The 20,841-nt window shown below is 35.5% G+C and overlaps 1 protein-coding gene across 1 annotated transcript in view; it reads left to right on the forward strand.

The window, feature by feature from the left end:
• Positions 1 to 12,614, forward strand: part of LOC119069764 (serine/threonine-protein kinase 32A) — a 34,821-nt gene extending 22,207 nt beyond the window's left edge. Inside the window, exons 4-9 of the mRNA XM_037173896.1 lie at positions 2,589 to 2,659; positions 6,066 to 6,154; positions 8,987 to 9,024; positions 10,030 to 10,155; positions 11,158 to 11,339; positions 11,764 to 12,614. Of these exons, the coding sequence (XP_037029791.1) occupies positions 2,589 to 2,659; positions 6,066 to 6,154; positions 8,987 to 9,024; positions 10,030 to 10,155; positions 11,158 to 11,339; positions 11,764 to 12,249 (992 nt within the window). The 3' untranslated portion in view covers positions 12,250 to 12,614. The remainder of the gene's footprint in view (positions 1 to 2,588; positions 2,660 to 6,065; positions 6,155 to 8,986; positions 9,025 to 10,029; positions 10,156 to 11,157; positions 11,340 to 11,763) is intronic.
• The last annotated feature ends 8,227 nt before the right edge of the window (positions 12,615 to 20,841 follow it).

The following is a 20,841-nucleotide window of genomic DNA, read 5'->3' on the forward strand; positions in this document are numbered from 1 at the left end:
GGTCAGCATGATTAATGAAAGGATTGATGAAAGGAAGGTGGTGACGGGTTTATTCCTAGACCTCTCAAAAGCGTTTGACACGGTGATTCACCGCTTGCTCTTGTACAAATTGGAGCGTGCTGGGATAAGGGGTGTTGCCTACGATCTGCTGAAGAGCTATCTGACGAACCGGAGGCAGTTTACTGAGTGTAATGGCGTCCGTAGCTCGATGACTGACGTCGAGGTTGGTGTGCCGCAAGGCGGAGTGCTGTCTCCGTTGTTGTTTCTGGTGTTCATTAATGACCTGTACAGTCTGCCGATTAAGTCATCTCCTTTTGGCTTTGCAGATGACACCAATATGTTTGTTTCTTCTGCCTTAGTGTCTGAAAACGTCTCTGAAATCTCGGATGATCTTGTCATCTTAGCGGAGTACTTTCGGCTGAATAAGTTGACTTTGAACCTCGGTAAGACAAAGCTTGTTCACTTCCGTAAGCCAGGCATGAAGGTTCTAGATATGCCTGTCCTGAAGTTTAATGGTGTTACGATCCAAACGTGTCCTAGTGCGAAGTGCCTAGGTCTGACTCTAGACGAATTTGTCCGTTGGGACGCTCATGTTGCTAGCGTGTCGAATGTTGTCTCTGGGCGTATAGGGATAATTAAGAGACTGCGTTTTCTCCCGAGGAAGGTCCTGAGGCTCATCTATTTTTCAACCGTTCACTGTCACTTGACCTATTGCGTGGGAGTCTGGGGTTCCGCTGCCAAGACTCTCATTGATGGACTCTGTGTACTACAGAGAGGGGCACTGAAAGCGTCCCATAAGCTACCAGCTCGGTATCCCACCGAGTTGCTCTATGGAAAAGAATTTCCTACCGTTCTCTCAGTGCCTCAGCTGTATAAGCAGGCAGTTTGCAGGTTTGTCTTTTGTTGTGTTAATCGTATGAAGCACCGCTCTCTAGCTTTTCCCGACAATGTTAATTGCTACAGGACCAGGTACTCCCACTTGTTGAGGAAGCCGAAGGTCCAATCTGAATACGGAAGGCGATGTTTGCTCTTTTCTGGACCTTCGTTGTACAACTCACTGCCACTGTCGCTTAGAAACTTAAGACGCTATGAAGAATTCTGCCGTTCGTTAAAGGATTTACTGCTGAAAGAGAGCCGTTAGTGCTCGTCACTGTTAATTGATCGGATAATTGTTTGACGTACATGCGCTTTTCCTGTTTATTTAATTTTTATGATTTTTACGTTGCATCGTCCCTCACTATTTCCCCCTTATTTGACGCAGTTAATGTTATTTAAATTTTTTGAAGAAAGAATTTTTTTTTTTAGTTTTGTTTTTCGTAGCTTCTTTGAATCGTTAAAATTGCGAATTGAAGCTACGCAGGCTAATTTTTCCTTTTTTGACTTATTCTTTTTGTTAACGTTTGCTTTAATGTTTTTTTTATGTAATAATTAGAGAAAGGAAACTGTGACCTTTATATTTTTTTCTTGAAATAAATGGATAATAATAATAATAATAATAATAATAAAAGTTAGCACAACACAAGTTATTGTGTAGTACTCATTCCAGCATTACCTTCAATGACATTCTCAGAATTCTGTAAAATTCAACATTTCACAGAAATTCTTTTGTTTTCTCCGAAAATTCTGTGGAATTTCGTATAATTCTAGGAATGCAATGAAGGGTAACGTTGAAATGAGCCATATAAACAACTCAGGGTGAGTATTGACATTATTATAGCTTGGAAAATCCCAACAGCGTATAGTGAAATGCTTATCGGGAATACAATCAGGGAATGTGAGAGGTGATATCGTTACATTTCGAAAATCAGTTCACACTGTATGCTGTTAAGATTTTCAATGTTGTCACGACGGATCAGCATTATTTAAGTTTCAACAACGCACTTCAAGCAAAAGTGGTACTCTAAATAGGGTACTGAAACTTGACAGTGCTCCAGACAAAATTTTACACTGTGAAAAGAGTGGGGACAAAATTTCAAACAAAAAGTACTCTATTTGGCAGCTGTCTCATAAATAACACTTTTGCTTGAAGTGCGTTGGTTTCAACCAAAATATTTGGAGACATTTATACTCACCTCAAACTATTTATATTTACCTCAAGAAACCGTTGTTTTATGTTATCAGCGTTTTCGTCTGCTGTGTTATTGTTACCTTTATTCGTGCGTCACACATATTATTACTTATTCAACCAATACGTAATGATAGTCAGGACGAGGACTACGATCTATTTTTGGATACAAACTCGAAACTCATAAACGGTTTTTTTGCATTTCAAGTAATGCGCACATTATGAGTTCCGCAAAACGACGGTTTTTTTGCATATGGTCGAGACAAAATCATCAACAGTGCGTGAATGCGAATATGGTTGCCATATCAAAATTGGAAAGTGAAAATTTTATAATGAAATAAACAAACATAAGCTGAACGTTGAGTCTTGATGTCTCTAGCGATCATACACCCCGTCCCATATGAATTTCCACAAAAAAAATTGTTTGAATTGTATTCTCTTTCTCGTTTAATTCAAAATTGAATTTCTCATTTTATCGGATTAAATCATTTATTTTCATTTTCATTTTTACTTTTTTTTTCAGACGAAGAAGACCTATTCATGGTATCCGATTTGTTACCGGGCGGTGATTTACGCTATCACCTTCAGCAACAGGTAACCATTTTATACAACAGCACTCATGGTGCATGTTTTAAAAATAAAAAAAAAATCCTACGTTATTTTTGGTATCACGGTTTCCATTGGAGTTTCGGTGAAAAGATCCACGCATTTATATTTAAATGGAGCGGTTCGCACACGCTTTTATTTAATGCTAACACAATTTGCGTTGTATGTACACAGAGAACGGAATCGGCCGTTTTTTGTGTGAATTCTTTTGGGAATTAAGGGAACAATTGCTTTTTTGTTGTTTGTTTACATTTAAATCAACTAAAGGATAATCTGGAACTAATCCATCGAAAATAATTCAGGAAGCGATTTCATCGAAACATTTTTGGATCACAAAGATTTCATTTCACGATTAAATTTGGATTCGGACGTTTAAATATTCTTGCGCTTGAGAATGAAATGCGACAGGCAAACTGCGATAGAATAGTTCAATTTTCCTCGAAGAGAGATATTTGCGGCCGGAAACGTTCTTCTCTCCAGCCGAAAATGGATTTTCATGTATAATTGCATGCTACATGCGTCGTACTTTTCATGTTTCAAACACTTCTTTCGAAGCCCTCAGCATGTAAAATCCATTACATAACATTACATATTAGATAAAAGAAAAGTCTCGTTTTCGTGTGCTTATTGACCTCAGCTTCGTCTCGGATCAACAAAATTCACACGAAAACTCTACTTTTTGTTTTGTCTCTAGTTATGTAAAAATTCATTGTGCCACCGAGAATTGAAATGCCACTCTTTTCAGCACTCATTTGAGTGTTGTAAAGTGACTTATTTCAGCATCCGTTTGATGTGATATTACAACACTCAAAGCAGTGTTGATATGGAATTTGTATGAGTTGTTACAGCATTCGTTTGAGAAAATGCAAAGCAATGTGATCGATCAAATTTGAAGAGTGATTGTTTACAATGAAAATTATGATTTTTTGTGCTCTTGTCTATTTCAATTCTCGGTTGGCACAAAGCATGATGTGTTACACGTATTGTAATGAGATTTTTTCAAAATCAACATTACAATACTTGTAACACAACATACTATTTCCTCACTAGTGTTAAAATATCGTGACTTCATCGCTTACCTCCCACTTCGTTCAGGAAAAACGTTGTTCCTAACTTATGCTAAAATGCTTTTTTAAAGAATTCGATTCCTCTCATTCACTAAACAAGCATTTTATCATGCGTTAAGAAAATAAATATTTGCTCTTGACGAATGAAATGCGACAGATTTCGACACGCAAACTACGATCGAAAAATTGACTTCTTATCTCACATCAAATGGGTAACCCAATGGCACTCCGATAGCTATTTTCACAATAGCATTCCGATAGTTCACACAATTATGTACCAAATCTCGCCTTCCATAATGGCAATTTCCATTTCTGGTGCGAAAAAGGGCCCAGTTTCATTATCGAAAATATTTATTCTCGTATTTTTAACTTTACATTTCCCACATCAATCAGATGTCACCTCCTTGTTTTCATCATTTCGTTGAACGTTTTAATATTATATATGTGGCTCGATAGGAGGTAAACTAAATGTAATGTGAAAAATGTCTGCTACTTACATATATCATGTGGGAAACAGTGAAAATATGATGAAACGAAAATCGCTTGAAGTTCCTTTTGCGAATATTTTAATCGCTTCTATGTGATTGAAATAAAAGCAAATAGTATTTTTCGTACCAAGCCATGAAATGACACCATTCCTAAGTTTTCCTTAGCGGACCGAGTAAGGAAAATTAGGACGTGTGCTGAAAAAATCCATTTCCTGTCGAGGTACGAACAACGTTTTGTGCACCGGAAAACTGACACATCAATTTACTTTAAAAAATTCAAATTCACATTCACCAGATTAAATTAGTTCAATCGAGGAAAATTTCATTCAAAACCGGAAAATTTCATTCGAAACCGTTCTTCCACGTTAAATCGTAAAGAAATGATTGTTTTCCCGCACGTTATATCGTTCGGGAAAATCTGACAGTTCAATCAATCGCCAACAGAATTTTGAGACCCCGCCATGTCACTCTCGGTGACGTAATTACTAGAGTACCTTTTCTTGTATGTTATTTTAAGGTCCGTCATCGGGAAATGACAGGACAGTTTCCCGAAAATGTATGGAAAATTTTATCACAAAAACTCACCGAAAAGATTCAAAGAAACTCACCCATGTGTTTTCCATTGTATTCGTGCACCGTCTCTTTAGATCCCCAAGGCATATTTAAACACTAAAACACTTTTTACTCGATGCAAAAACAAAATTTTGTTTTTTGTTTTGTCGCGACAAAAACACAGGAAATATTTCGACACAACTGTGACACTCCGCTATTATAAGGACTAGAATGAATGTTTGCTGTGTTCACTTCGGCGGTAAAATATTTTCATTCAAAAAAGTGCCCGACACACCAACGATGGTAGACATTTATTAAAATTGTAACCTCTCCCACTTGTTTAGTAAGCTAACAAGACTTCGCTGAGTCTAATTATTCCAACTCTTTGAATAAAAATATCGGCTGAGGTTGAATAATTCTACGCTGAGGTCTAATAATTCTCCGCTGAGCTTTGGCAAACCTCTAATGAGCTCTAATAATTATCCGCTAGGCTTCAGTAAGAGTCCGTCAGACCTTAGCACGTTGTAGTAAGGCAATGAAGCTAAGCGAACACTCAATAAGTATCAGCGGATACCTAATAACTGTTGCTACGATTTAATAAGACTCCACTTAGCTTTGGCAGATCTCCGCTGAGTGTCCGAGAATTATTAGAGCTCAGCGGAGGTTTGTGAAGCTCAGCGGAGAATTATTAGAACTCAGCCGATATTTTTATTCAAAGAGGTGGCATAATTAGACTTCGCAAAGTCTTCTTAGCTTACTAAAGAGGAACGAACATTTATTTACGTTCAGCGCAGTCTTACGAAAGGCTACATTTTTAATAAATGCTCTCCCATCGTTGAAAGTCAACCGTTTGATGATTGTTTTTAAACGTCCGACACTTTTTTGAATGAAAATATTTACCACCGAAGTGAACACAGCAAACATTAATTCTAGTACTTATAGTAGCGGAGTGTCACAGTTGTGTCGAAATATTTTCTGTGTTTTTGTCGCGACAAAACAAAAAAAAACTTTTTGTTTTTGCATCGAGTAAAAAGTGTTTTAGTGTTCAAATATGCCTTGGCGACCATAAGAGACTATGCCCGAATACAATGGAAAGCATAAGAGGTGAGTTTCTTTGAATTTTTTCGGTGAATTTTTGTGATAAAATTTTACATACATTTTCGGGAAACTGTCCTGTCATTTCCCAATGAAAACTTTTTACTAATATCCGAAACATCAGCCTGCATGCATTCAAAATACCTCCTATATATGCCTACTTTTTCAACCTAAAAATTTTGTCAATTACAGGTGGAATTCTGTGAGTCCAGTGTTGTTCTTCTCGTTTGCGAACTGGGTTCTGCTTTGGACTATTTGCAGACGCAAAGAGTTGTACACAGGTAATTCATTTACTTAATCATATTTTATATTAGGGATATAAGTTGTCGCAAGTTGTTTTTAATCTGCGTAGGACATTATTCTCAGCTAAATAAATATTTTTGTTAAGAAATGTTAAAACAGTGGCGGTCAGTAAACTGCAGTTTTGGAACCTGTTCTAATTTATATCTTCGAATAAATTTATATTTCAAGTAATTTGTAACCTAAAATTACAGTTCACGCCATAAGTGAGACAAAAATTTAAATATTTTGAACTGACAGTTGGACAAAATACCGCTGACTCTATATATAACGCATGTCAAAAACTGTGCGGTAAAATGTCCCGATATGCGTTACATTTTTAAATGGCTTGAGTTGTCTGATAAAAGTAAACTCACGAGTGTGTTTTTGAGTAACAAGCTTTGGTAACTGTTTTTCGACAAAATGTAGAGTTTTCGTTTCCACACCGAAGGCGAGTTCTACAACCACACTTGTCGAAAAACAGTTACAAGTTGCTCAAAAACACATGACGAGAAATTATCACAATTTGTTTCCGAATTAATGAATTACGTAGCAGCATCCGACACCTGTCCCATGCGAAAGTTGAGGATTATAAAAGGATTTACGTAAAATGAACCGAAAATATTCTTCATGTAATGGATAATTTTCGCAAGCGGCAAGCATCTATGTAATGGTCCCCTCTCGCTTGGTACATGCAATAATTGTTTTAATTAGGTTCATTAAAATTTCTTTTTGCTTGGAATAATGTTTTACGTTCAATTAAAACAACTTGTGAAAACTTCTAGCACCCATTGAATCTATATAAAATGAATACTGGCAGTGCAGATAATGGCCAGACCACTTGCATAACAATCTTCATTTTCATAGAAGTCAGGTCCATAATCGCCCATACGAATGAAAGATGAAAATATTTCGATTGATTAATATGTTCCATTATAATCCAATTACAAAATGCAAAACTTGTGCGGTTCATGTAACAAAAGTGAAGTTTATACCACAAAAGAATTCACAAATTTCTTGATAAGTTGTCAAACTGTAAATGGATATACAACAACCCCCATATTGCTATTGCTGGTTAGATGTTGTACACAGTAAACTTCAGTGCCGCTGGCTTTATTGTACACGCTAAGTAGTAAAATGTTTTTCAAAAGCGTGAACATCTGATTTATATATCCGTTGAAAACGAAATTACATAACGAGATTTCGTGTTTCTTTTTTTATTCCGACTGTACTGAATGCATTCTGTATAATAAAACACACCCAACACAAGAACGGTGGCTATACTGTGGTGAATTGATGAACTTAAAATAGTTAGAGCAAATTTAAATAAAAATTGAAAAGTGGTTTGGTCTATTTGGTGTATACGTTTTGTGGATTCGTATCATTACGGTTGAACCGCTATCTGAAATGGATGAGAATTGAATAATTAAGTGGTTGATGTTTTACTGAATTTAACTTAACACAAACGAAAATTTGTTACGGGGCAACTCATGCAATCGAGTATTTAAGGGCAGACACAGTTTAATTGAACGCATTTGGTTGGACTGGCTGTGGGTTGTCATTTCGTCCGCTTTTTGTAGGGAACACACATCGTTCTGAATCGTTTTTGTGTTTCTATTGATCCCTCTAACAAATTGTTTTTCACAGGTAAGAAACTCTGGGAGTCTTTGTTGTTGGAAAACGTTGTGTTGACCTCGCACATTTAATTTTCTCGACTTGTGACCAAAGCGTAGCAACCCCATCGAAAACAAAATTTCCAACTTTTTTTCCCACACGGAGAACAAATGAATAATTTTACGAAGCACATTCAGGGAGAGTGCCTCTATTTAACACAAAGTATGAGACTGAAACTAAGCGAGCCCATACGAATAATTTACCTACTTCGCTCTGGTCACAATCATCGCGCTTTTCGGACTTTTCTATTTTTTGTCCCATCAGTAAACAAATAACTATTTCTGTTAGACGTAGAAAAACAAAATTTGTCACGTGGAAGCTTGCAAAATATTGACCTCATGTCAACATTGAGAACAGTAGATACTTGAACCTTCCGAAATAATCCTCTTTGGTAAAAAAAATCCCCTAAACGATTTTTAATCGTCAAAAATACCGCGTCAAAGCGTCAAATAACGCATGAAAAAATGCCCCTTCATCCTACATATTTTTCAGTCATCAGTTGGTATGACAAATTTCAATTCTGTAGGACTTAGACGGGTCCTATAGTGAGATAAACCGACAAACAACGGCTTTTCAATACGAAATCATGCAGGTGCTTTCCATGGATAGATGGAACATTCTCATCTTGGAGTTCATAACATCCGAAGGTGCTGAGTCTTAGACTGGTCAAGGGTTTCGAAACAACATTATTTGGACGACAAAAACAATTTATTCAATTATGGGCATTTCTTCAAAATAATTTTCGTTCTAACAAATACCAACTGCCCAACTGCAACCCACGAGCCTACAAAAAACACACCCATTTCGTATACAGACAATTTTTTTATTATTTAATATTGTATCGTCAACCCATTAAGTTCAACTGGTATGACGAGACTTGTAATTTTCAAACGGTATTTTGAGTGGCTGTACAGAAAAACAAGTGTATATCTAGCAACCTCTTTATGTTTCATCCGATTATCTAATAAAAAAAAGTTTTCTTCTGTCTAAAGAATTTATTTTAATGGTTCGAAGAGGTACGCCAGTTAACATTTTGATAAAAATCCATCTTCACCGATGGCTATGTAATGCAAAAGTATTTTCTATAAAATTTACTTAAAGATAAGGCAAGAAAGATATCTGTCCTACGCATCATTTTTATTAAATTCATTTATTTTCAGAGACATCAAACCTGACAACATTTTATTTGATGAACGAGGTAAGGAAAAAAATAAATTATTCAGGGGTCCCGGTTGTTCGGAATGTTTCTGTACTTGTCCTTGTCAATCTATTTAAGTTATATTACACATTTGAGCAGTTACAATATTATATGAAAGGAAAATCTGCATTGAAAGCTCGTGCAGGCAAACGTGAATCTTTTGCGATTGATTTCGTTTCGATGGATGAAAGCGTAACTCTTTCGGGCCAGAATTTAGTTCTGACATTTTGACTGCTTACTGTAGAACGTTAGCCATAGAATGAAAGATCAAAAATATCATTCATATCTCATGTCACATTTTACAAACGGTTGTTGCATCATCGATCAGACTTAGGAAAAATGTCAGAAATAACGAAGTAAAAGATTCTGTTTTTATTTATTGAAACTAAAATTAGATTAAAAGGAGCAGATGGCTCGTTGGTTGTATTAAGGCCAGGTTATGGTCCGATATATCGCACATATGTCAGGACGCATAACCTGGCCTTAAGGATATCGCAGCACAATAACCTGGTCTTCATTTCATTTCATTTATTTTCCGTAAAAAATATATCGATTACAACGACCCGCGTAGCCGTAGCTCCAGTATGTAAATAATTCTAAGGAGCTACGTCTTTCAGAGTGCTACGCTTTTATAGAGGGTTGGATATACACAAAGAAAAGAAAAAAACAGATATTGTAGCGTAGAGTAAAGGAGAGGTACTGCTGCTGCGAAACACATGTTTTTAGTCCCACGAATATTCAACTTTGTCGCATTTATTACTCCCTCATATATGATCTCAGGAAACAACTATTGCGCCGAGAACTGTTTACTCTTTTCGGGAAGAAGGGGAATTGATCACATTATTGTCTGGAAACAAAGCCGAAACTGATGCGGGACTCCTGTAGAAATATTCTTGTCGGAATTGCACAAAAATACAAAAACCAACAATAAATGGTCACTTATACGTAGCGCAGATGAATGCGAAAAATAATTTTATTTCTTCTTTTACTCGATTTGTTTTGCAGGTCACGCACATCTCACCGATTTCAACATAGCAACAAGACTTCCTAGAGATGGATTAGCTTGCTCCATGTCTGGCACTAAACCGTATATGGCACCTGAAGTGTTTCTCTGCGCTCTGGACGAAATCGGTAATGTGTAATGGGGACCAATTTACTTGCACAGAATAAATAAATAGAAACTCGGGGTGATGGATTTCGAATGGGAAATTTTATTTTCCATTTTTTCTTGTCTTACATATTTCTGCGACAGGGAAAAAAATGACGATTTTCCAAGGCAAACACACGTAACAGTAACCTCATCGTTTAGTTAGTTTTAACAATTTTGTTTGTATATCGTTCGCTCTGTTCAGTAGGTAAAAGGAATAAAGTATCAGCAAACGCAACAGTATCAGTACCTCGTTAAATTTGTTTTTCCTGTTCATTTTTCTGTCGTTTAGATCGTTTGCTTTTGTCGTGACACTCATACGTGAACGTTATTGACTAGGGAAGTTTTCCGTTCTGCTTGCCATGATTTCATAGAAACGGTAAAATTCCTCGTTGCTCGTTTGTTAGAGGCCGTATTAGTTTCGCACGGTGAGAGATGCAATCATGAAAATATCGTCGGTCGGTTAGTCAAACATTATGCGGAGTCGTTAAGATGATGAATGATAGAGGTCATTATAAAATTGATCTGAGAATATTTTTTTGGTTCCTGGAAATCTTCACAAAGAAAATGTTGCTTTTGTACATTTTTGCGTCACCAGTCACTAGGAGATATACCATTTACGATTATTTTTCGATGGATTTCTTCAGTAGTTTAGCTATGACTACTGCAACAGTAATTCTAAAACAACAATTTTCTTGAGAGTAACATCTTTATAACTCATTTAGTGTTCTGATGAATCTCTGATTGTAACAATTTAATCAGAATCTTCGCAACTAACGACTCTCGCACTGTAACAAATTAGACAGAAAAATGATTCCACGAGACTTACAAAAGTGCTCGGCATTTTGCTTCCATTACAATTTACAACGGTTCACTGCCTAGCTGTTTTCTTAGAATCCTCGCGGATTTTCAAACAATAATTACATTGACCGACCCATGTTATTAAGCTCGCCAACTAACATTTTGTAAAACACAAATGATTACAGCCGGATACAGTTACCCGGTGGACTGGTGGTCATTGGGAGTAGTTGCCTATGAAATGCGTACCGGAATTCGACCCTTTATTGTGCACTCATCGACTCCATTAGATGTGGTGAAAAATATACTAAATGTAAGTCCGCACTATCCAAGACATTGGAGCGAACAGTTCACGGACTTGATTGGAAAGGTGAGATACAAGAAAATTTTGAAATTTCCAATTCAGAACGATTCCACATTCTGAGTCATTAGACCTTTCGCATGTAGCCCTTCCACATTGTTCCACCTTTGCTGCTTTGGTTTTTTACAAAATCTTTGTTGTTTCCAAACAAACAACGCACTGTAAATCAAGCACCATTTTTTTAACGATCAATTGCCCCTTATTTTAAATGAGAAATTCTGACTACTGTGTCAAGCAAGCCCGTCATTTAAATACTGTTCTGGTGCTTGGTTTGCAGTGCATTGTACGAATCATTTATTTCTTAAAAATATTTGGCCATCTATACCATTTGGCCTTTCTAGCAACTTGACCTTTCAAATCACTTCCTATTCCTTTCCAATTGTTCGACCTTCCAAATCACTTTCGTTCTCTAAATCTTCATCGCTCCTTCCAGTTAATCAACGTTCACCCTGGAGCTCGGATATGCTCACAGCGTGAACTGCAAAAGACCCCAATCATGCGAAACATAAATTTCAAAAATGTTCTGCTGAAAAAGTGTACACCAGCGTACAAACCGCCCGAAGACCATCTCAACTGTGATCCGACATTGGAACTCGAAGAAATGATCGTCGAAACGAAACCGTTGCACAAAAAGAAAAAACGTTTAGCTAAACAACGATCCGAACAGAAGAGTACCGACGCCGACCGAAATCTGACCAAAGAGTTCATCGTCTACAACCGGTACAAAGAATTGAAAAAGAAAGCCATGGAAATGAAGGAGAACGAGTGGCAGGAGGAATTGAACAAATTAATGGCAAATTCGCAAGTTAATCAATTGAGCTGTATCGATGAAAGTAATAATGAAGCGGGTACTAGCAGTAAAAGTAATGAACCGATTGAATACATAGATCGAACACCGTCACCGAAATCAGCGGATTGAAGTTTGGCGGTGAAATGTAAGATATATAAATAGAGGAACACGCATTGACAACACAGAAAGATGAAAAGAAGTCGATAGAAGAAATGGAACACAGAAAAAAGCAAAGTAGAAGAAAAATGTGAATTGAACTGATTAGATTAGGTTTCCATGATGTTTAGGTATGTGATTTTTGAATGAAAATTTAAATATTTTTTTTCCCTGAATGTCGGAGGTAGTATTTATATGCTCTCGTTTGAGATGATTTGATTCAATTAGGAAGCCGAGCTCGGCATTATTTATTTAATATTATTACGTTGAAATCTACCCAAAACCGTTCGGTAACAGTGCTGTACACGGCACGTTTTGTGACTTTTCTTATTGAATTTTCAAAATTTTCATCTTGTCAGGGAATCTTTTGTTGACATAAACAATGCGGTTGGGATGGAAATTTGTGGCTGACAATCGTACATATATGCTATTCAAACTATTACTTAACTTTGTCACAGATTGATTTCAGAAATCTTCTACTTCATTTGTTTTGAACAAGTTTGTTGCTATATAAGACGTCATTAGTAAGAGCTGTTGTCATTTCACACTTTTCGTGGGGTTTTGTCGTTTATTCTTGCTGTTGTTACGGTTTGACCTAGATGAACGCACATTTTATGCAACCGCAATATTTACAATATTATAGGGCGGGAAATCAGACAGTGTATCCTGTCATTTCTTGTCACAGAAAAGCAGACGATTGATTCTATTTGATTGATTGGCAAAAATTTTATTTTCTAAAGATTTTCCACTCAACTTCGACACGATATGACAGTTGATAGTAGATTATGTACATCTGTCCAAAATGTTTGATTTGACGATTTGGAAATTATGTACCGTGCCGAAGGCTATATATTCCCAATCGTCAAAATAAATATCTGTCGAGAACAAACATATCAAGATAAATAGTGCCCCAATTGTTCAAAAAAAAAATGGAAAAATTAGGGAAACATAGAAAAATTAGAGAAAAACATGGGAAAACTTGTAAAAAAAAATGTTCTTCTAAAAATAGTCCATGCCCTTCGATTTTCTAATTACGTGCTAGACGATTTTTTTTACAGTGTGCTAGAATCAAACTTGTGAAGAAAAATGAAAAAATTGGATGTGAATGGAGCCGATGCTAAATAACGCATATCGAAGATCGCCTGGTAATTTAGTCTGTCCAACTTTCTTGCATGTTCATCTCTGATGAATTATAACCGAAATGAAAAATACTTTGCATGCGTCTACATTTACCGGATGACCCATTCAATTTTGTGCACGAAACTTGTACGACACAATTAAATATAAATTTGGAAATTATACGTGCCCAAGCAAGATTCGAACCCCCAAACCTCCTCTTTCGGATGCAGCTAGCGTTCTGGGACTGAACTCAATCAATTTACTCATTGCAAATTGTGTTGCCGATCGTTACTTCGCATTTTACTTTAACAAATTATCCTCATGCGAATTCGATCTTCATTCCGGTCTGACGGTGTGAGATTATTCGACAAGCATTATAAATGCAATTACTTGTTAAGGAACATTGTTAAACAAAAAATAATAATCCCAACATAGAGCATATGCTTCCCTGTGTTCCAACAACTTTATTACTACACAATAATCCCACAACACCAATAACCCCGACAAACCTTAACAACACCACCACATCAATATTTACATTATTCATAATTGTCACATTTTTGTTTGAACACAGTTGTCACGTTTATTATGAATAATGGAAGACATATGCATTCACCGTACACCATATATGCATTCACTGGCATGCAAAATGTTGTTGGTTGCATACATGACTTATATATAACATGACGGCAAAAAGCGAGAAACTTTTCGGAAACTGCATTGCATAATAAACTTTTCAACTTCATCCACATAAATTTTCTAGTACATCAAAATATTTGTATAGCCATCGAATATTCCAGTAAAATTACAGTTTTCCGAGTAATAAACATACCGAGGATTATTTAACATATAACGGTGTGTGGTAGACAGTGATGAAGTCGTTTTGTAAAATCTTTTCCGACAACGTCAGACAAGTATACTTTTTCTGATCTGTACGCTAGATCCTAGACCACTTTCCTTACAGTGGCTCAGCGCCTATTCTTCTTGGTAAGTCTCGACATGAATTATCCTTGAAAGTTTTCAAGAATTTTTACAGATCGAGACTCGATCATCGAGTTCTCTGGCGTCATCATTTGGTGAATGGCAATATCCACTTATTTTCATAGCTATGCCTCAACATTATAATTAGTGGATTCTCTCCAGTGCTTTATTAGCCGATAAGAGACTATCACAATCAGGGACGTCTTTCCATGTTTTCCTGAAGTTTCCTTCATTTTTCCATTTTTTTCTGTAGGGGAAATATGGGAAAATTGAGGAAAATTTGAGAAAATATGGAAAAATGTTTTCACAAAAATAGGCCCTGCTATACGATCAATTCTTGAAAATTGAGTCTGTTATAGCTTCACACAGAGCCGTACGCTACGTATCAAAAGAAATAAGATATTTACTGCGTTAACTTTAAAAGGAGGAGTGTCCATGTCCAAAGAGTTTGAACGCTATAGTAGTTGATTTCATTGCTTACCCGTTTAAGTTCAAACATTCCTGATTGAATGCAAGACTGTGGTATTTGTTCTTAAAATATTAAAACCCCAATCCAGTTAGAATGATAGAAGCGTTTTATTAGAATGAATATGCTCCAATGATTTTTCGTATAGCCTCTTCGACAGAGTGACAATGTCTGCTTCCATGCTCAATAAATCGTTGCCTTTTAAACAATATTTCGGTCGGAACATCTCTAAGTTATTTTGAAGGAAAAACAAGAAAAAATTTGAATGAATCGATAAAATTTGCATGACTTTCAAGCCTTCCGGTTACGCGAGACGCCTGAATGTTGATAAAACGAACGGAATGCTCAGCTGCTTCATTTTATTTTTATGCGGAATTTTTATCGCTCCAGTTAACAACTTTTTTTATATTTATTTTGGGGTACAAACATTTGCTCGGAAAAGTAAAGCGTCAAATCATTCCAACGCCTAGAGTGAAAGTACCGAAAGTCTTTAGGTTTTCCACTGTGAATTGTGTTTGAAAAGGTAATAGCTTGGAATTTTGTTTTTATCCGGAATCAACAGCCATCCGAAGTCTAAGCGAAATTTTGTTCCGGATATTGAATGAGAGGAAGCTTCCCGCACAGATCCCAATATTCGGAAATTTATTCACTAAATTTAGTGAATTTTAAGAAAAATGACTTTCGAAGTCGATAAAGTCGACAAAAAAAAACAATTGTAAGCTGTACGGATGCATTTTCATTCTGTTGTACTTTGTATGGCATAGACTACGGAAAATTGAAAAGTCTAGTCGAAGTTCTCTTTTTTAGTCAATCTATATGAAATGAAAGCAACGATGTCACATTAGTCCAATATTATTGGGACGGTGTGTTTGTGACCAATACACGTGAACTATGTTATAAAGTAAAGCAGCCTTGAGACAACCCATACTGAGAGTCTAACAAAAATGGTAGCAGTACACAGTTGCGGATAATGTAACGATCTCATAAATAAACCGACCAATCACATTATCCCTTCATCTTTCATAATTATTCTGTATCGTAACACAAGTTAAAAAAGAAAGAAAAACCGTCACGAGACAAGGGACATTCAATTAATGTTATCCAATATCCACTCTTCTCGTCCCATTCGTAAAGAGGAATATTATGTTGCTGACCTATCAGTAAAACTATATTAGGGTCGAAGATCTGTGTTATAAATACAGCTCAAGTATCACACATTCGGGTTATACGCTGGGATATATAATACACATAAATGTGAAGTAATAAATCTTTCTGTTCCTTTTTCTTACACAAATTATTGCGAAAAACATTCTCGCAACACATCGACAACACACCCGCGTTGGAAGCGTTAAACTTATACAAGATTTTCGTGCGATTGTCAAACGTCACTCAAAAATAATTATTTTTCTTCATTTTGACAAGAAAAATGATTTGAAAGAGTTTCTAAATAATATGGCAACAGCCGCCCCTACTCCCCATTCCATTAGTAATCGAAAATATATTTAAATAAATGTTCTCGGCAATAGCTCTCGAATCGAAAGTGTTAAGAACAAGCAGACGGGACTGCGGCTGGCGCGTTAGTATACCCGTACGAAACGTATACCTTGTGTACGTTTTGTACACCTTGTGCAATTATTTATTTATTTCCAACGTTCATTTTGTTCCGTTTCCCGACAAAATACCAAACCCTAATCAACCTGTGTTCCTGTTCCAATCAACCTTCGTACTTAGAGGATTGAGTTCGTTATATTGCAAACAGACGTAATTGTCGTTGGTATTTCGTACAAGATATATAGGGAAGGGCGTGTGTATATGGAATTATCTGGAATACAACGACAGAATACGACGGCACATTGACGCAATTAAAAATCGGTGCTATCTTCATCGCTTTACAATTTATAATTTCGTTTTTTTTTTCAGGAAGAAAGTTTTCGAGAAAATGTTGTATACTTTCATGGGAGCAAAGTTTATAACGATTTAGAAAATCTTGAGAATTATTTTTTTAAACCAACTTTTCATTATTTGAATATTTTAATTTATATTCCTTTGCCACATGCTATTCCATTTCGTTTCCAATGCAATACAATCTACGGAAGGAACGCAGTCAGATAAAATTTCTCCGGTAAACGGAAATGGAATGAAAGTTTTAAATGCTCTTATATAACTCTTAAAACATAAAATAAAAAAAGGACTTCTAGAAAATGATCAGGGGGCTCTGATGGTCGTGGAACACTACCTGCTTTTTGGATTATTTTTTTTAAATCGAACCGCCAAAATTTGTACTTAATTACGCATTTTGACGTACGCAGCCGTATAAATACTTCAAAAATTAGGGCTGAAAATGGCAATTTTTCGCATTTGTAATTTGTGAATGGTCCCAAAATACTGTTTTTATTAAACAAGTCAGCGTGATCTCTAGAAAATTTCACAGTTGTCGAGTAGCTCGGGACTCATGATTTTTTAAGATCATTTCATCCATGGCAATAAAAGACAACTTTGAATTGATTGCAGCGAGCTCAGTACTGCCGTGTTAACCAAAAACATCGCATGTCTTTTGGCATTAGCTTTTAAGAGCTTTCGAAAGCTTCTGTGAGTTTTGAGATTCTTTTAGATTCCATTCAAAAAGTGGAGCATTCCATTAAAATTCAAAAGAAGCTCGAAGCTCAAAAAATTTTTCGAAATGCGAAAAGACATTCGATGTTTTTGCTTCACACGGCAGAGTACGAATAATACTTACAGAGAGTTAAAAGTCTCCCATATTGCCAAAGATATTACACATTTGGAAACGATTAGAGGCACAAAAAAATCCCTGTCGACTTATACTCGTAATAAGTAAAACACAGGATCGAATATAAATAATCAGAGGTAAACTAAACAGCCATAGATGACGTCCACAATTCAGTGTTGCCATACATACAGATCTTAAATCATTAATAACCCCAAAAAAGGAATTTCTGATTTGTCAAATGTGTGACCTAACTCCCAAATATCCATCCTAAATGGGTTGGTCAGAGCATAAGTTCAACTTCTAAAAAACCATATTTCTTCAGTTATAACTCTGTGTGGCAACACTGAATTGCAGATATCCTCTATGAATGTCCCCTCAAGATAGATAAACAGAACCGGTTTGAAAAGTGTACCAAATCAAGTATATTACCGACACTGTACTGCGGTTGGTGTAAAAATAAACGTATATTTACCATGGGCTTACCAACTTTTTCTTGTGATTGAATTATAAAGAGATTGAATTAGGACAATGTTGTTGGGTTGCATTTGATTGATACGAGATTATGGTTTGCTCATGAGATTATAAAGCAATGCTTGCTTTCGTTGAATACGAGTACGTGTATATGCACGGATGCCTAAATTGTATCAATGCTCTAAATGTTCTTTTAACTTTCCACCTCTCGTTTTGATTTTTTTTTTTCGAGTAAAAATAAAGGATTGAATCTGATTGTGGCCTTGCATTCATGAGAAATATAAAATAGCAAAAAAAATGGTTTTATTAAAATGTAACGGTATATATGTGAACATATGAACTAAAAATTGGACCAATTATTGAAATCAAAAATATAAAAAATTGAAAAGAAGAAGAATTAAATAATTAACAGATTTATCTAAGCAACAAATCATCATAATTCTAGTTTGTATAAGATAGATTGTAAGCAAACGGATAGAGTAAATAGGTGATAAAGGACTATGGATTATATTTAGCATGTAGCACAATCAATGGACAACTAAAAAAACAATTAAAAATTGAAATTATCAACAAAAAAATTAATGAAATAATGTCGATCGAATGTACCCAGTTTGTATTTACCGTTCATTTCCAATTAAAAATTCAAACGAAATGAATCGACCGAAGAAAATAATTAATTTCAGTTTCCATTTTGTCTGTGGGTAAGTGGTAAACGGAATTTCACCGATAAAAGTAAATTATGCAACTCAGCATCATAATGTGCAAAAATTGCAAACTTTTAGATGTCTCTGTTGCATAAATCGTTGTCCGAATGTCGGTGGAAAGTACTTTATTAGGCTCATGATGTGTCTGCGTCCTCTTGTCATAATTATACATCTAGAGCCTAATAAAGTACTTGCACTTATGCCATTAATAACCATTATACAACTAGTAGCGAAATGACTGTATTTTTGTCACTAGATGAAACGTTCACTGAGGCATGTTTATATTAACCCATCGGTAACTCAATCAAAGATCCAAAAATAATACAATTTAAGCAACAACGGGATCTGAGATTTCCATGTCCCTTTCAAACAATTCAATTGAGTTACAAACAATTTTTTTTTTTTTTTTATCGATGGAGAACCTAATTATAAGACACTTTGTCTCATATCATATGCCAAAAAAAGTTAAAACTTTTTTTATAAATCATTTTGAAAGTCACTGAAAACACGAAAATTCGAATCGAAATACAAAAATTTTCGATGACATACTGTATTTCTATTCGAATTTTCGTGCTTTTAGTGACTTTCAAAATGATTTATAAAAAAAGTTTTAACTTTTTTTGGCATATGATACGAGACAAAGTGTCTTATAATTAGGTTCTCCATCGATAAAAAATAAAAAAAAAATTGTTTGTAACTCAAATTGATAAATAATCTGTTGATCTTCGCTATTCTTGTAAAATAAAGTCGAAGACTTTGCAATAACTGTTTCAGTTGATCCACTCATTAAAAAAAATGGTGTCTTTAAACGGTGAGTATATTTATTTCATCTGAATAAACACTTTTGTTTGTTTGTGTGGATCAGCTGAAAAATAGCTGACACAAAGTGCGACATTTTAAAGTCGCCGAGTGTATTTTATATAAAACGAATGTTTTATCGGTTTTCAGATATTTTTAGCGCTGAGGTGACGCAGATGTTTTCACAGCTGCTGGCGTTTTTAAAGTTTATATAATATTAAAACTTGTTCCATGTGTACACGATAAACCGAATGCAACTAGTCGTTGAAATAGCTGTGCGTTTCTTTCTGTTCAGCAAAGTTTTCAAGAAAAATAATTTGATTAATTTAATAAATCATTTTCTTGATTTACTGTGTGTCGATTATCGTGAAGTGTAATCATCGGTTGATGATATTTTTTGGTGAACGTGCCTAAGTCCACTTTTCATTAGAAACACAAATAACAGACTTCGTAGCCAGACTTAATTGAGTTGTGGATTTGTCATTACAATGCAATGCAAATGAAGCCCAGAAGAAAAGCTCATAAAATATTAACAAATCCGGTGAATCTGCAAACAATGAATGAAATTTTACTACCTGCCCCATGCGAAAGTTGACCATTACATAGTATTTTGTCCCCAGCGAAAATTATCGATTGTATGTAGACTATTTCCGGTTCTTTCGTTTTTTCCTATGGGAAAATCAATTTCCGCGTTTGGCAGGTAGTAAACCAAAAGACATTGGATGATGCTACGTTTTTCATTGCTTCGAAAACAACTTTATGATACTCGCAAACTCACTTGCGTCTTTTTGTGCAAGTTGCATCGGAAACTGTTTTTCGATAAGTGTTGCTGTATACCTAGCCTTCAGCTCAGATAAACGAACTTTATACTTGACGAAAAGACAGTTACCAAAACTTGTTCCTCAAAAACACACTTGAGTTCCAAAAGCAAAATTCCGAAGCAATCCATTTTACGGTTTCATTTCCACCTTGTCTAAATTGTGAATTTTTATCAATTAATCGGTCAATCGGGTTCGAAAATACACAAAATATGACTGAGACAAACAAAGTGATTAAATCAAAAATAATTTTTATCAACAAGTTTTATGAACAGAACTGTAATCCTTATCATATCCAACATTGAATACTATAGTTATACTCATTGCCATCAGAAATAGGTTCTATATGCATTCACGTTTCGTTACCCTCCTACTCCAAACATTTCTTGATTGCGTTACACAATACTGGCTGCGCCACTATTAAACTCATTCGCAATAATAATTTGCTTGTTCACTTATACTTGCGGTTGCAATTAATTA

The sequence above is a fragment of the Bradysia coprophila genome, assembly GCF_014529535.1.
Source record: "Bradysia coprophila strain Holo2 chromosome X unlocalized genomic scaffold, BU_Bcop_v1 contig_39, whole genome shotgun sequence".
Taxonomy (NCBI): domain Eukaryota; kingdom Metazoa; phylum Arthropoda; class Insecta; order Diptera; family Sciaridae; genus Bradysia; species Bradysia coprophila.